The following is a 14,105-nucleotide window of genomic DNA, read 5'->3' on the forward strand; positions in this document are numbered from 1 at the left end:
TTTTTAATTATCCCTAGCTTTTATTTGTCGATACAATCAAATAAACAAGATAGAACAGACGGGTTTTTGCAACGTTCTGTACGCCTCGTATTAAACATAAAACAATGATTGTTATTGTGGCAGGGCGGCAGGGGAGAGAATTAAATATACAAAATGTGTAAACATCCAATTTTGGCAATAAAACGAATAACATTAAAAATCACTTTTTCTAACATTGTTAACCGAGTACTATTGATCCGATATGTGTTAATGGCGCAGCCATTTATTTTTCTATAGTTTTTTATATATGAATCTGAAACAGCATGTGAATATTGATTATTGGAAATCGCGAACCTCACATTTGACCACTTGAAATAATAGTTTATAATGTGGCTTGCATAGAATTAACCACTACACCTGTATCTTTTTATATTGTCATTGTTTTAAATGTATTGTTGACATTTTTGCAACAAAAGAAAACAAAGTATTTTGTTTTGCAAAATGGCACAAGTACATGCGTTAGCAAAAATTTTTAAAAACAAAAAATTGAAACATGGATGCAACATGTGCATAGTTGGTACACTTTATTTAGATGTTGAAAAATCAAGTAAATAAAGCATGGACTAAAAATGAGACTTTAATTCACGAACCAGACATGCTGCAGAGCATGTGAAGTTAAACGCATTTATATTAAATAAAATAAGCATGCTAGAGCAATGCTATGAAAAAGATTTGCCTATAATTTTCAACTTTGCAGAGGTTGTCTACTAACAAAAATGTGTTGAAATGTCACGAAAAATATATTAAATTTAAAAGTAGACATACCAGTGGTAAAAAACCAATGTGCGGAAAGAAAAATTGCAATAATTATGAAATCAAAATATAAAGAGTGGGATAATCTAGGTTATTTATGGAAGGGGAAGGGCAGTATCGAGGATGCAAGGCAGCTGCTTGTCAAGGACCTGGATTACGGAGATAACCGTGTTGTGTAGCTTGAGGTCAACCCCAAGGAGACCGCCGACAAGGTTGTTGACAACATCAAGGACGCCGCCATTCTGGAGAACCAGCTGGCTGGCAAGGACATCACCAACGGCAAAACCGACCTTGTCAACCAGAAGCTTGACGCCGTGGACGGTGAGATCAAGACCGAGCTTGTTGAGCAGAGGAGTGAGAGCAGAGATCTGGCCTGGTGTGACACCGCAAAAATTGACGTTGCCGCCACCATTGCCGTTGCCGCCACCATTGCCGTTGCCGCCACCATTGCCATTGCCGCCACCATTGCCATTGCCGCCACCATTGCCATTGCCGCCGTTACCACCACCATTGCCGCTGCCGCCACCATTGCCGTTGCCGCCACCATTGCCATTGCCGCCGTTACCACCACCATTGCCGCCGCCGCCGTTACCACCACCATTGCCGCTGCCGCCATTGCTGCCGCCGCTACCATTTCCCCCGCTGCTGCCGCCGTTGCCATTTCCGCCACTGTACGGGCCAGAGTAGCTAGGGCCAGAGTTAGCAGGAACATCAACAGAGGGCGCACCAGAGTAACCACGAGCAACCAGAGGGCTGGCAGCGGCGAAAGAGAGCAGGAAACCTGCAGCAAAAGTCGAAGAAATGCGCATTGCTAAAAAAGAGGGAGGATTAAGGATTAAAAAGGAAGAAGAGGGTCGGGTTAGAATATAAGGCTTATTGTGGAACTAAAGTAGTATGAGAAAGCTGTGACTATCTCTGGTTGAAAGCTTGGCGCAACTGTCTGTGTTATATACAAAAACTTTAACAGTTTTTTATTGCAAAATATATTGGAAGAGGGGGTAGAGAATATCGGTCTTTTTTGGCATGGGTAAATGGCTGGAAATGTGTTTTCTTTCTCACACATGCGGCTTATTTCTGACCAGTATATTGTTTTGTTTTTCATTTTATTTCTTTATTTGGATAACAGCAATATACAAAAAATTAAATTTTTCAATTTTTTTAGGGAGGGCTTATTCAGTGAAAATCTGAATTAATAGTCTTATTGCTAATTTTACTCTTTTTGCTAATGTTTACACGTTTTGTGTAATATATGGCTCAATATACTATTACAACGACCAGCCACATTTGTTTAGTCTGGGAAGAAAAAACCCTAAACAATGCATGTACGCATGCATGCGATGTTAGTATATTAGACATTTTTGTGGATTATTGATATAATATGAATATGAGTATGAGTATTTCAACATTTATTGGACATACATTTTTGGCATAATATGAAATCAAATGGGATTTTCAATTGAACAATAGGGGGTTGTAAACGCCGCTGCATGATTTGCGGTTTTTTTCAACTAAGTGAAAAAACAACATAAAAACTCGATTAGTTGTGAGAATAGGTTTTTGTTTTGTTTGTCACAAGGTATACATTCAACATCACATTGTAACAAAAATGTGAAAAGTAGGGAGTAGATCAACAACCATGTACACAAGGCAAATTCAATGCGTGTCGTGGGATTCTGTATACCATCCCCAAGAAAACCACATGCTCGTTCAATGGAAATAAAAAATTGTTTACCTGCAATTATTGTTTGTTTTTCAATTTTATTTTCATTCTCATTATTATTATTATTTTTCGTCTGACAAATATTGTGTGCTACTATTGTTCACGGAATTGCAATGTCCAATGTCCAAGGTCATTCTATGTTGTTTTGTTTTTTGTGTGATTAAACAATATAGTATCTGAATATGAATTATTTATATTTTTAAACAATGTTTTTGTGGTTTTTTTCTTATGCACTATGTGGCCTATTGTTTGGGTTGTTGTTTTGATACTGTGGCTTCATTTCAATTGTGGTTTTTGATTAAGCAGATATTCAAAGTAAACAATTGGATTATCCTTTTTTGTTCCCGCCACCCCTATACAAAAAAGTAGTATGTATTTTGGATGCTTTCTCAATTTTGCCTGTTTTGATAAATTAGTTAGCCAAGATATACGGAAATCAACTCAATTAAACGGTAAATTGATTTGTTATATAAAAACTGTTTAATATTGACAAATAGCAGATTAAGTGAATTTTTGTATTTATAGTGTATTAAAACAAAATGGGCGTAAAGGAGAAAACTCTTCGTCAAGAAGAAAACCCCCCTGAAAAAGAATGATAGAAATCAAAGGTTCTTTTTTAATTTAGAACTTGGGCAGCAGGGTATCAAGGAGGCAAGGAATCTGCTTATACAGGATGCTGGAAACGGAATCCACAGCCGGCTGGAGGTTAAGACCGCCAAGGCCAAGGCCCAGGGCAACTGAGTCGACAATGTTGAGGACGGAGTCAATGGCGTCCTTCTGCAGGGTGTCGGCAAGGAGGTCGGTGATCTGCTTGACGAGGTGCTTGAGGTCATCGACAGTTCTGGTCAGCTTCAGCTTGGCGACCAAAGGGGTGAGGGCGGAGACCTGATTACCGGTCAGACCACAGTTTGCGGCGATGCCGACAGGGCCGCCAATGGGGCCGTTGTTGCTACCGTTGCCGGAGCCATTGCCGCTGTTGCCACCGTTGCCAGAGCCGTTGTTGCCACCGTTGCCAGGGCTGTTGTTGCCGTTGTTGCCACCGCTGCCAGAGCCGTTGCCGCCGTTGTTTCCACCATTACCGTTACCGTTGCCGCCGTTACCATTGCCGTTGTTGCCACCGTTGCCAGAGCCGTTGCCGCCATTGTTTCCACCATTACCGTTACCGTTGCCGCCATTGTTTCCACCGTTGTTCCACGAGTCAGGGTAAGCAGGGTAAGCATCATTGATGGGAACATAGACAGAGGGACCAACAACCGTACCAGGGTAGCCGGGGTGGCCTGAGTAAGTAGGAATAGCAGCACCGAAGGAAGCAAGGGCAAGGAAAGCGACAGCGGAAGTGAAACGCATTGTTAGAATTGGAAAATGAAAATGAAAGATTGAAGTTGGTGTTTTGGGTTTGGTGTGTGTTTGGAAGAGCGGATGTTTAGAGGATTGATGATGATTTGGGAGTGTTGATGAGTTTGTAATGTTTTGGAAAATGGCGGTTGGGTACGGTTGTTTTATACGTAAAGTTTTTTCCATGGCTTAGACTTGAGGAGTGTGCTGTTTTTGGGATAGAGATTATTGCACTCGGTCTATTACTGCATATAGCTTGTTTGCATTTGTTTGTTTGTTTGTTGGAAAGAATTTAAAAGTAAACATGGTCCCTGGATATTTTATTTACGTTTATTTTTTATTTGAAGTACTACTACCTTTTAAACTTGTCTAAATATCACTGTTTTTTAAAAAGTTTTATAAAACAATGGAATATATTCTGATATAAGGGTAGTAATGTGGTTTAAGCTAAACTAAACAAAACAAAACAACAAAAACTCTATTGTTAAACATTTAGTCTACTTTCAGTTTTTTCAAAAATAAATAATTGAATATTACTGTACCATTGTAAATATTTGTTTGTCAAATTCAGTTACGGCTTTTTATATACATAATCCATAAAGTCAACCAAAAAAGCAAGTGAAAAAACAGTCAACTCGATAATAAAAAACTAATATTCTAGGCTAGGCTGGAGTCTGCAGTGACAAACGGGGCAAACTCGCCAAAGAACTCACCATCATCCAGTCCCCAATTCTTAATCCTATCAAAGTACTCTCTAAACTCAACGTAAATCCACACCTTATACAGGTTCCAGCTCCTCGCCCTATACGTCTCAGCAACAGCAGCAGTATCGGCGGTCTTGCCACCTTTGATGTGTTGCCAGGCAAGTTCATTCTGTGCATCTTCTTTCAGCCAGGTCCTTAGCATCGGCAGGGCGACTCTCAGGATATCCGAGTCTGGATCAAGCCTGCGGCCGATTCCCTCGAGGATAAACATGGCCATGATGATGTTGATAAAGTCGGGTGCCAGCCTCACATGGTGCATCCGCACGGCATCCATAACCGGCGAAAATATCTCAGTGAAGGTCAGCTTAGACAGCTGGAACGACACTTGGCGCACCTTCAGGATAATATCCTGAATCCGCAGGACAAAAACATCCTTGTCCACAACCTGGTCGGGGGTCAAGCATCGGTCGATCATCAGTGTGCCGGCGCGCGTGCCATTAAAGGTACAGACAGCCTCAAACAGGTCGATGAAGTTGCGGCGGTTGTCGGCGTCCAGCGAGGTGACGAGCCCACAGTCTAGGAACCCCAATGATGGGGAGAACCCGTTTGCCCACAGAAACTCCATGTACGCGTGGATCCTCTGCCCCTTCTCCTGCAAGCCAATCACGCCCGCCTCGTGGTCCGCCATGATCCCGCGCACATGCGCGTGGGCCTCTGCCCCAGTCGGCAGTGGCTCCTGTGCACGGCTCTTTGCAAACGGCGACATGTCGTAGAAATCCTCGACGAAGCGGTCCAGCGGCGTCACAGGCTCGGGCGGCCGCAAGTCCACAAGGATGTTTCCAGGGTGAAGGTCGGCGTGAACAAAGTTATCGTAGATCAGCATATGCAGGAACGCGTCCAGCCCGCGGGCGCCCAGCCGGCGGTCAAACATCGAGTGGCCCGGGGAGTCCAGAAACGCGCGCAGTGGGATGCCATCGAAATGCGACTCCACAAGCACCTGCGCGGAGCTCAGGTCTGGGTATGCCCGGGGGAACGTTACGCCGGGTCGGTGCGCAAAATTCCGCACAAAGCGTTGTAGGTTATGGGCTTCCGTGCGCAGATCCACCTGCGCTTGCATCATGGCGCCGAAGACTGCCACCTCCTCGGGCAAGCTGAGCCAGCGCATGCCGGGCAGGTACCCGAGCAGCCGCGCACCCCACCGCATGATCCGCAGATCGCGCGCGATCAGCCGCTGGACGCCCGGGTGCAGCACCTTCACGGCAACATCGCCACTAGCTATCCCCTGTGCGAACTCTGGCCGCAATCGCGCATAATGCACCTGCGCGACAGCGCCGACGCCCAGCGGCCGGTCCTCCCACTGGTCAAACACCACGCGCACATCTGCAACGCCCAGGGCATGTGCGACTGTGCGGCGGGAGTACTCTGCGGCGTGCGCGCGGTTGTTGTCATGCAGGCGGCCGAGCTCCAGGCAGAGTGCGGCGCTGAACAGGTCGGTGCGGCTGGCCGCCCACTGCGCCAGTTTAACGAAGGTTGGGCCGCCGCGCGACAGCTGCGCGCGCAGAAACGCGTACCACCATAGGGCACCAGATCTTGCCCCTCGGTCGGCCTGCCACCGCCCCAGGTAGACTGCAGGGTAGGTCGCCAGCAGTGGCAGAAAGTAGAGGAGGATCTGCCCTGACCGCACAACTGTCAGCAGCAGCTCCCAGCTGCCGTCCGCTGCCACCGCTGCTGTGCGCCAGATCCGCGTCAGAAAGCCCTGGGGAGCAGCCAATGCCTCGCTGCGCTCTGATATTTCTGTGGGTTTAGGGGAAATAATGTTGCTGCTGGCTGATCCGTTATCTGTTGGCCTGCGTTTCGCCAACATTATCCAATAGATCGCCCCGCCACCAGCCACCAGCGCCAATGCTACTGCTGTGCGTGTGCGGCGAGAGCGCGCCACACTGTGATGCTGTGGAACCGGTGGAGGTGAAGCCGAGCCCAAGGCCGATGCGAATCGTCTTGTGTGGAGAAGCTGTCCAGCGGTATTGCTTATTTTGAGCCGTAATCCCAGTGGCCGCGCTCCTTTGCCCGTGGTGCTCAGTAGAAGCTGACGGCCGATGCGCTGCAGCATATGTTTTTTGAATAGCGTGTTTTTTAAAAGACTACAATGTTTAATAAGAAAGGTTAAGAGTACAAAACAAAAATAGAGTCCAGGGGGTTTGATAATGTGAAATGCACATAAAAGGATATTGCTGTAGGGGAAAAACGGAGGAAAAAAGAGGGGCTGATATTGTTTTCTTTCGCTTCAATCAATCGTCACCCTCCCCACATACGCATACACACATACACGCATACACACACACGCATATACACACACACGCATACTACACTGTGGCAGATCCTCAGCCTGCGGGGTAAAACCTTAGAGATTGTTTATGCGCTTACCTTTACATTTTGTCAAAGGTAAGAAACAAGTAGCACGCACATGTTAGATACTTGTAAGCATTTTTAGCAGCAAATTACTCTTGAATTTTGTTTTTAGATTTTTGTAGTCTCATTCATTTTTTTCTTCAGTGCAATCATCTCGATCAATCCGTCATTAGCCATCATGTGATTGTATGGCTTTTTTTTGGAGAAAAAACTGCGCATAAAAAATAGAAAAATTAAACGCCATGATTAAGCGCAACCCAAGATCAACTTTTTTCCTTTTGCTGCCTCGGCTCAATTCTGCAAAAAAAAAAGAAAAAAGAAAAAATTGTTATGAACTTTTTTTTTTGCCCTTGCACTTCAAGTCCCTTCTTTTTTTTCTCATCTCATTTTTTTTCACTCTACACATATTGATTGATCAGGATTGATTTTTTATTTTTATTTATCTACTCAACTATAATATATTGCCATGGCAACAACAACCAAGCTCACAACCGACTATCTCATTACAAGCAGCAGCACCAGCAGCGGCAGCAGCCTGATTACACCCATGCCCTCTCTGCCGCCCTCTCCACACCACGCAGCATCCCTAACACATGCGCCAAACAGCGCCCACCTCGGTGCACGGCTCCTAATGACCGCCGCCACCCTCACAACGCAGCAGGACGAAAGCAGCCATAGCGACAGCAGCACCACCAGCAGCACCAGTACAACCAAACCCCCACTAATGCTGCGCAGCCGAAGCCGCTCAAGCAGCAGCAGCAGCCGAGCAGTGATCCAACGGCAAGAACGCAACCTCACAAGGGCATTCACCGAAATATCCCTAATGTGCCAAACAATGGATCTCCCACGGTCGATCAACGAGGCATCCAGGGAGCTCTACCGCTTGGTGGAAGAGGGCAATTTACATCGCGGCAAGAATATTGATGCGCTTATTGCCACGTGCATTTTCCTTGCGTGTCGCCAAAAGGCCGTCCCGAGGACTTTCAAGGAGATTTGTGCGTTGACCAGGGTGCCGCGCAAGGATATCGGTCGGACGTTCAAGTACCTTAAAGAGAAGCTGGGCGCAGATGCTGGGTCAATGTCATCGGATGATTTGATGGCTAGGTTTTGTGCGAATCTGTCCTTGTTGGAGAAGGCACAGGAGTGCGCTGTGATGTTGAATAAGAGAGCGAAGGAAAGGGATACATTGGCGGGGAAAAGCCCGGTGTCGGTGGCTGGTGCGTGTATTTATATGGCATCGCATTTGGTCGGCCAGCCGAGAGACGCGAGGGTTATTTCGCATGTGGCTGGCGTTAGTGAGGTTACTATTAAGAACTCTTATAAGCTCTTACATAAGGATCGAGCCTTGTTGATAGGTCCTGAGATGCTAGAGACTGATCCGATGGCTTCGTTGGATAACCTGCCATTGCCATAGGTAAAAAGGAGAATTTTTAATGTAATAAATAAAATGATAAACACTTTTTATTTGATTATTGTGTGTGGGATAAAAAAGCATGGGCTTGTCGGCTTTGCACATTCTAGGCGGACTTTTTTGCCCAGGAAGCAATAATTGTTCTTTAATGTTGTTATAATGGATCTATTTTATCATTATGAGCTTTTTGGTTTGCAATTTTTTTAGTCCTAGCCGTGTTATTATTAGTGCAGACACGCTCTGAAAGACTAAAAACAAATGGCTTATTTTTAAACAGCTGTGTTAATCGCCCCCATTAATTGCATTTTCAAAAAAAAAAGATGAGAAAGTGAAAAACAGACCAGTTCGGCTACAAAGAAAGAAAATCCGGGAAGAGGAGGGTGGGGAGGGGATTAACATTTCAATAAATTGCAGCTCAAGCTTGGGATTTTTTATTCCGAAACTGATTTCCGCTACTTAGTTTTTTTTCATAATGCCTAAAAAAACCATCTGCGCGACAAAGCGATAAAGGAGTGTTTAGACCGGTCTGCACGTGTCGCTCCTACTGTTATTTTGTTGTTTTCCCTCTCTCTTTAATAAATTTCTCCATTTTATTTTTTCCCAACTTTTATTTTTTCCTTTACTTAATTCCGTCAATAAGCGTAAGAGGTTGGTAAGCCATTTGCACGCAATTTAAAAAATGGCGAAACTAAACTACATGGATGTTTTTTGGTTCGTCCCCAACCTCATCGGCTACTCTCGCGTCGCACTCACCGCCATCGCCGTCTACAGCATGTACAACGAGCACCCGACGCTCATGTTTTTCAGCTACGCACTCTCCGAGCTCCTCGACGCAGCTGACGGCCACTACGCACGCAAACTAAATCAATGCAGTAAATTCGGTGAAGTCCTCGATATGGTCACTGACCGCTGCACCACCACCGTTCTCCTCACCTACCTCGCCCAACTCTACCCCCTCATGGCCCTTCCCTTCTGCTTCCTGATCTCCCTGGATATCAGCAGCCATTATATGCAGATGTACGCTCAGCTTATTACTGGCAAAACTAACCACAAGCAGATGGACGATAAGGCTCATTGGATTTTGAAGGCTTATTATACGGATCGCAGGGTTTTGTTCGCTTTTTGTTTTGGAAACGAGGCCTTTTTCTTGCTCATCTACCTGAACAAGTACTTGACCTCGTACGCGTACGCTATTTCGGTTGCATTTACGCTTGCTGCTTTCCCGGTTTGTGTCATCAAGAACACCATCAATGTTATTCAGTTCTACGAGTCCTCCAAGGACCTGGCTAGACTCGACGCCGCCACGCTGAACGAAGCCAACGCCAAACCAACTGCGACTACCACCACCAAAAAATCTCTCTAAAAATTAATAAATCAGTCTTTCGCAAATCAAAAATCGCAACCTACCAATCCACGCATAAGAAAAATAATTAAATGACGCGATACGTGAGGGAGAAAAAAGCAAAAAAACGAGATGAACACTTTTAATCACAATATCCAAAAAAAAATTAATTGGAGGACCGGGGTATCGATCCCCGTACTTCACGCATGCGAAGCGCGCGCTCTGCCATTTGAGCTAGACCCCCATCTCTCTTCCACTTCTTGTTTTTATTACAAAATTCCACGTGACAATCTGAAATTTTGCACTACTAAAAATGGATACCCCAGTTCTCGCGTCCAGTGCCCCCGACGGCACCGGCACCACGGCCCCCGCCGCTCCGACCACCGCCCCGACCGCTGCCCCGCCATCCCACGACCCTGCGCCCGCAACTGACCCCCTGCCAGCTCACCCCTCCCGCCTGAGAGATCGCGGGAGAGCCGGCACCACCCAACGCTCCTACGCCCAGGTGCTCCGCCCAGACATTGGCTCCGCCAACAGCTCTGCCAGCGGCACCACCATGCCCAGAGGCGCACCAGCTCGCAAGACCCAGCGCGAGCTCGAGCTTGAACTCTACCCGGCGCTGACTGTGCCCACCCTGTCGCTCCACATCCCCAATGGACGCCCCAAACAGATGATAGCAGCTGTTAGTCGCCATGTCTTCGAGAGCATGGACCTGCCTGGAAACCTGGATCCCCGGGACCCGCGCAACCCCATCAGCTCCTTTGCGTTCGAAAAACATGCAATTAACGTGGTGTTTAAAACATTAGACAACGTGGCAAGTATAATACCATTCCCTCTCATGTGGGAGGGAATGGAGTATAAATGGCACTCTAAACACGGCAGCATCTCTGTCCTCGCCCTCCTCGGCGCACCCACCACGGCCACGCCCTCAAAGCTGAAGGGAGCCCTGAAGGAATTTGGCATTTTCACCCATGTTGACTCACTATTGTGCGCAGGCTATGCAACTGGAAACTGGATTGGATTCTTCCACCCCAAGGCCGGTGCTAAGCCGCACCCAAAGACAATCCGCCTCAACTATACCACCCAGGACATCAGAATAGTGGACTTCTCAGACACAATCGAGTGTGCACACTGCGGACATGTTGACGTCTCGCCATGCAGCTGCACACAAGCCACCGGCCATTGTGTCAAGAGGGCGGCTGCAGAGCCCAAGGCCAACGCGCAGCACCCCGCCCAATCAACCACCACCGCCGACGCTAGCACCATGGAAGCAGATATCCCCAGCCCTATTGTCAGCGGCCAGCAGGCCACACAGCCACTCTCCACCGCAGCACCATGTGCTCATGAGCAGAGTGTGCAGCGCACGGCCCCCACCCCAAACAACAGCGATGAGATTGTGATTGACATGTCTGACGAGTACGACAGCGACTCTGCCATGTCACAATCTGCAAGCACCAATACCCCCAGCCACCACACTGCCGCCTCACGCAACCATGTTGCTGCCACCAGCGCCGCAGTGAAGAGCCGCAAAGCATGCCCAACAGAGCCCCTGGCGCTCTCTGGCACCCAGCACCACTACACTACCCAAAGCGCAGCCCAGGCTGCCACTCCCACCCCCCTGACGGCAGCAGCACCAGAGGACGCCAATATGATGGACGTCAATGAGGTGCCAGCCACACATTATTAATGTGTGCTGCTGCAAACCCCCACCGCAATACAGCGACTCCCCCAGCGCCCCAAGTTGATCATGCCCGAGCTGACAACGAAGACGAAGGAAGAGCCGCCACCCGAGAACCACCAGCCGCCCCAGTGCCCGGCGACGCCCCAAACCTAGCCACACCCCCCGCCCGCGCCTCTGTCCGGAACAGACCGCGCAACACTGCAGAAACACCCACAGCAGCAGCAACCCTCCCACTCCCAGCCCTCAACCTGCTCTCGCAAAACCTGCGGGGCATGGGAATGGGAAGCCGCTCTGCCTCCTACACAGCTGAATGGACACGCTTTATCCGCCCTCCAGCAGCCCCTGCCCCTAACAACAACGACATCCAAAACGAAAATGCTGCAGCCGCCTCTGAGGCCACTGCACAACTGCGCTACCGTGAATCCGTCGACCGGAAGCTCAAGCTAGCCGCCCTCCTTGCTACACTGCGCCGCAGCACAACCGAGACACGCGATGCTGTGGACATAGCATTCCTACAGGAGTGCAACTCAACGGCCTCACCCGAGGACCTTTTACGCTCACGATATCCAGAATACCAGACCTTTTCTGCACAGCCCGGTACTGCCAATGAACATGACCGACACACAAACACCAAACATGACACAGCGATTCTTGTCCACCGACGGGTGGGCATGGCCCATCTGGAACATGCAGTTAGCTGCTCACGGGCAACCTTTGTCACTGTTCCGACCCGAGGCCTGATCATTGTGTCCATACATGGCCCCTTTGACGAGGTACGATCCTTCCACGACGGCATTGTCCACACCATCTCAACCTATGTCACCTGTGGCTGGATCCCTCTGATCGCCGGTGACTTCAACATAGCCCCACACCCATTCGACCGCCAATCCACGACTGAACGCAGCCGCGAGACAGCCCACTATGACATAATCCCGATGTATGAGTCTGCCCTACGCTCTAACGATGCAGCCCACTTTCTAACACCACCACCACCGCCTGATGCCCCGCCACTGTCAACCCAGAACCCGCGCACTGAATTGTTTACCTACAAACACCAGCGGCCCGATGGTTCCATAGCCTTTGTATCCCGGATAGACCTGTTCATAGTCCCCACAACCATGCTGATGCGCGAAGGCGTCGCCTTTGACCTGCTCGACGTCGGGGAGTTCTCTGACCACAAAGAAATTACACTTACACTGCCTGCAGATGGTCCTACAACAAGCAGTGCCTCCCGCCCATTCCAGGTTCCCCACAAAGCATTTGCAGACAAGGATTTTTCAGCTTTTGTGGAAAAAACGCTTGAAGAATTTAATCCCTTATATCACCGCCCACCCTCCCCATTCCACTTCCACTTCTATTTCGGCCTCCTTGAACGAATCCGCCAGCATGCACGCCACGACCACAACAGAAAGCAATGCTCATTGGAACGACGGATCCTTAAACTGCGCCGCGCATTCTCCCGCCTCGCCAACAGCGAGCAAGGAAACGGCCGCCGCCTCTACAAAGCCCAGCTTGCCACCATGGAACAAACAGCCTTGGATCTGACCGCCCAGGCAGCCATCAACACTCGTATCCGCGCCAACCGCGCATGGCTCCATGAAGGGGACCGCCGCCCCCTGTGGCAGTCCATGATCACTCGGAAGACACTCGACCCACGCATTGTTCACACCATCACAGCACTGCACACAAACCTGCCAGGACAGCCCGCAGCAGGAACGACACTAGCATCAACGACTGACGAACTCACAGAAACAGCAGGCCGCTTCTACAGCACAATGTACAGCCACACGGAGCCTGACATGAATGAGCTTGATGAACTGCTGTCTGTCCACCGCACATACATTAACCATCTACATGGCTCAACTATCCCAACAGTCACTCGGTTCACGATTGGAGAACTGGAATTTGAGCGGGCCGTTAAGGATGCAGCACCCCGCAAGGCATGTGGCCCCAATGGAATTCCTGCCGAGCTCTACAAGCACTCTGCCACCGCGCGTAAAATCCTACACCATCTGTGCAGTATCTGGCTGAAGCACCCACAGATGGTCGCACGTGAGTTTGCTGAAGGGACAATTACACTGATTTTTAAGAAAGGTGACCCAAACAACCTGGACAACTACAGACCGATCAGCCTGCTGAATGCCGACCTCAAAATTATGACCTCAATCGTAGCAAGACGCATTGGGCAAATGGTGAGGCACGTCATTTCACCCGAGCAATATGCAATCATTCCTGGCCGGTACATTGCAGACGGCATTTACAAGGCCCAGGCCATCTGCAGATACCTCGAACTGACCAAGAAGCCTGGGGCCCTTGTATTCCTTGACCAGGCAAAGGCCTACGACCGCATCTCCCACACGACACTGTTCAAGGTCCTTGAGAACTACCCAATCCCACCCACCTTGCTCACCAGCATCCGCCGGCTCTATAAGATCTCACGCTCATGTGTGTCCATCAATGGCCACACCACAGACTACTTCACCATCAGCCGCGGTGTGCGACAGGGTGATGCACTGAGCTGCGTCCTGTTTGTCCTTGCTGCCGAGCTGCTTGGCTGTGCCCTCCGACACCGAATTAATGAGACCCTGCCAGACCAGCCTACACTAATCGACATACCACTACAGAACCGCTCACACCTCCTCTACATGGACGACACTGCCATCATGATGAACTCACTCCGTCACTGGCCCGTCATGCAGTCAGCCCTCGAC

General features: G+C 48.8%; 3 protein-coding genes and 1 non-coding gene across 4 annotated transcripts; 2 read left to right on the forward strand and 2 right to left on the reverse strand.

The window, feature by feature from the left end:
* Positions 1-4,504: 4,504 nt before the first annotated feature.
* Positions 4,505-6,415, reverse strand: BX661DRAFT_142143 (ABC1 family-domain-containing protein; the record flags this gene model as incomplete). The annotated part of the gene is made up of 2 exons (XM_051532927.1): positions 4,505-5,191; positions 5,252-6,415. 2 exons carry the CDS (start codon positions 6,413-6,415, stop codon positions 4,505-4,507), a joined length of 1,851 nt encoding a protein of 616 aa, XP_051392654.1.
* A 914-nt stretch (positions 6,416-7,329) lies between these two features.
* BX661DRAFT_180139 (cyclin-like protein) lies at positions 7,330-8,435 on the forward strand. Its single transcript, XM_051535388.1, has one exon. It carries the CDS (start codon positions 7,427-7,429, stop codon positions 8,372-8,374), a length of 948 nt encoding a protein of 315 aa, XP_051392655.1. The 5' UTR covers positions 7,330-7,426; the 3' UTR covers positions 8,375-8,435.
* A 502-nt stretch (positions 8,436-8,937) lies between these two features.
* Positions 8,938-9,934, forward strand: BX661DRAFT_180140 (CDP-alcohol phosphatidyltransferase-domain-containing protein). The gene has a single exon (XM_051535389.1). The coding sequence runs from the start codon at positions 9,051-9,053 to the stop codon at positions 9,732-9,734; it is 684 nt and encodes a 227-aa protein (XP_051392656.1). The 5' UTR covers positions 8,938-9,050; the 3' UTR covers positions 9,735-9,934.
* Positions 9,885-9,957, reverse strand: BX661DRAFT_t62. Its single transcript has one exon. It is a non-coding gene; the product is annotated as a tRNA-Ala (tRNA).
* Between the last annotated feature and the right edge of the window lie 4,148 nt (positions 9,958-14,105).

Source organism: Kickxella alabastrina (genome assembly GCF_025024165.1).
Source record: "Kickxella alabastrina strain RSA 675 chromosome Unknown BX661scaffold_7, whole genome shotgun sequence".
Lineage (NCBI taxonomy): Eukaryota > Fungi > Kickxellomycota > Kickxellomycetes > Kickxellales > Kickxellaceae > Kickxella > Kickxella alabastrina.